Source organism: Condylura cristata, unplaced genomic scaffold (genome assembly GCF_000260355.1).
Source record: "Condylura cristata isolate star-nosed mole 26May11 unplaced genomic scaffold, ConCri1.0 scaffold00015, whole genome shotgun sequence".
Classification (NCBI taxonomy): Eukaryota; Metazoa; Chordata; class Mammalia; order Eulipotyphla; family Talpidae; genus Condylura; species Condylura cristata.
Window position 1 is genome coordinate 18320937 of NW_004567116.1, and position 583 is coordinate 18321519.

Sequence of the window (583 nt, forward strand, 5' to 3'; positions counted from 1 at the left end):
GGGGGGGGGTGGGGGTGCACATGCACGCGTGTGTAAGTCTCAATATCCTGGAATGTCAGCAGAGTTGCTTTTGAAGTGTGGTGGGTCCAATTGCCGATCACAGTCTGACGGCTGCTTAAAGTCTTCACCCTTCGAACACCACCAGCAAGGAGCTCCCCAGAGGAGTCTGGAGGAGGCATGGAGGAAAGGCAGTGGCAGGAAACGGTCACTGCCCAGGCTTGAGCATTGTTTCCTCCCATCGTTGTCTGGAAACAAGCATCCTGAAGAGCCCGGAACTGGACAGCCTGCCTACGGGTGGAGCAACTGAGAATCATGCCGGCTTCTTATTGCTTTCACAATAAGAAGTTTCCTCATACTGACCCTTAGGATAGGGAGCCTAGTGTTCATACCCTCAGGAGAACCCTCCACCTTCTCGGTTATCTGATCACACCTGTGACTCCTTGGCCCGGTCGGCAGAAATGGTGCTGGACCTGTTCGAGGCCTGCAGAGGGCCTGTGGCTTCCACTTATGTCCTCTTGGAAGCCGCCCATCATGTCCGAAGCCCTTTCCCCTGCCAGAGTCTACCTGCACGGGCTCTGGAGGA

The 583-nt window shown here is 55.6% G+C and overlaps 1 protein-coding gene across 1 annotated transcript in view; it reads right to left on the reverse strand.

The window, feature by feature from the left end:
• The window catches only part of RCN1 (reticulocalbin 1, EF-hand calcium binding domain), a 73085-nt gene extending 72771 nt beyond the window's left edge, over positions 1-314 (reverse strand). The window contains exon 1 of the mRNA XM_004683582.2: positions 95-314. Coding sequence (XP_004683639.1) covers positions 95-314 — 220 coding nt within the window. The remainder of the gene's footprint in view (positions 1-94) is intronic.
• Between the last annotated feature and the right edge of the window lie 269 nt (positions 315-583).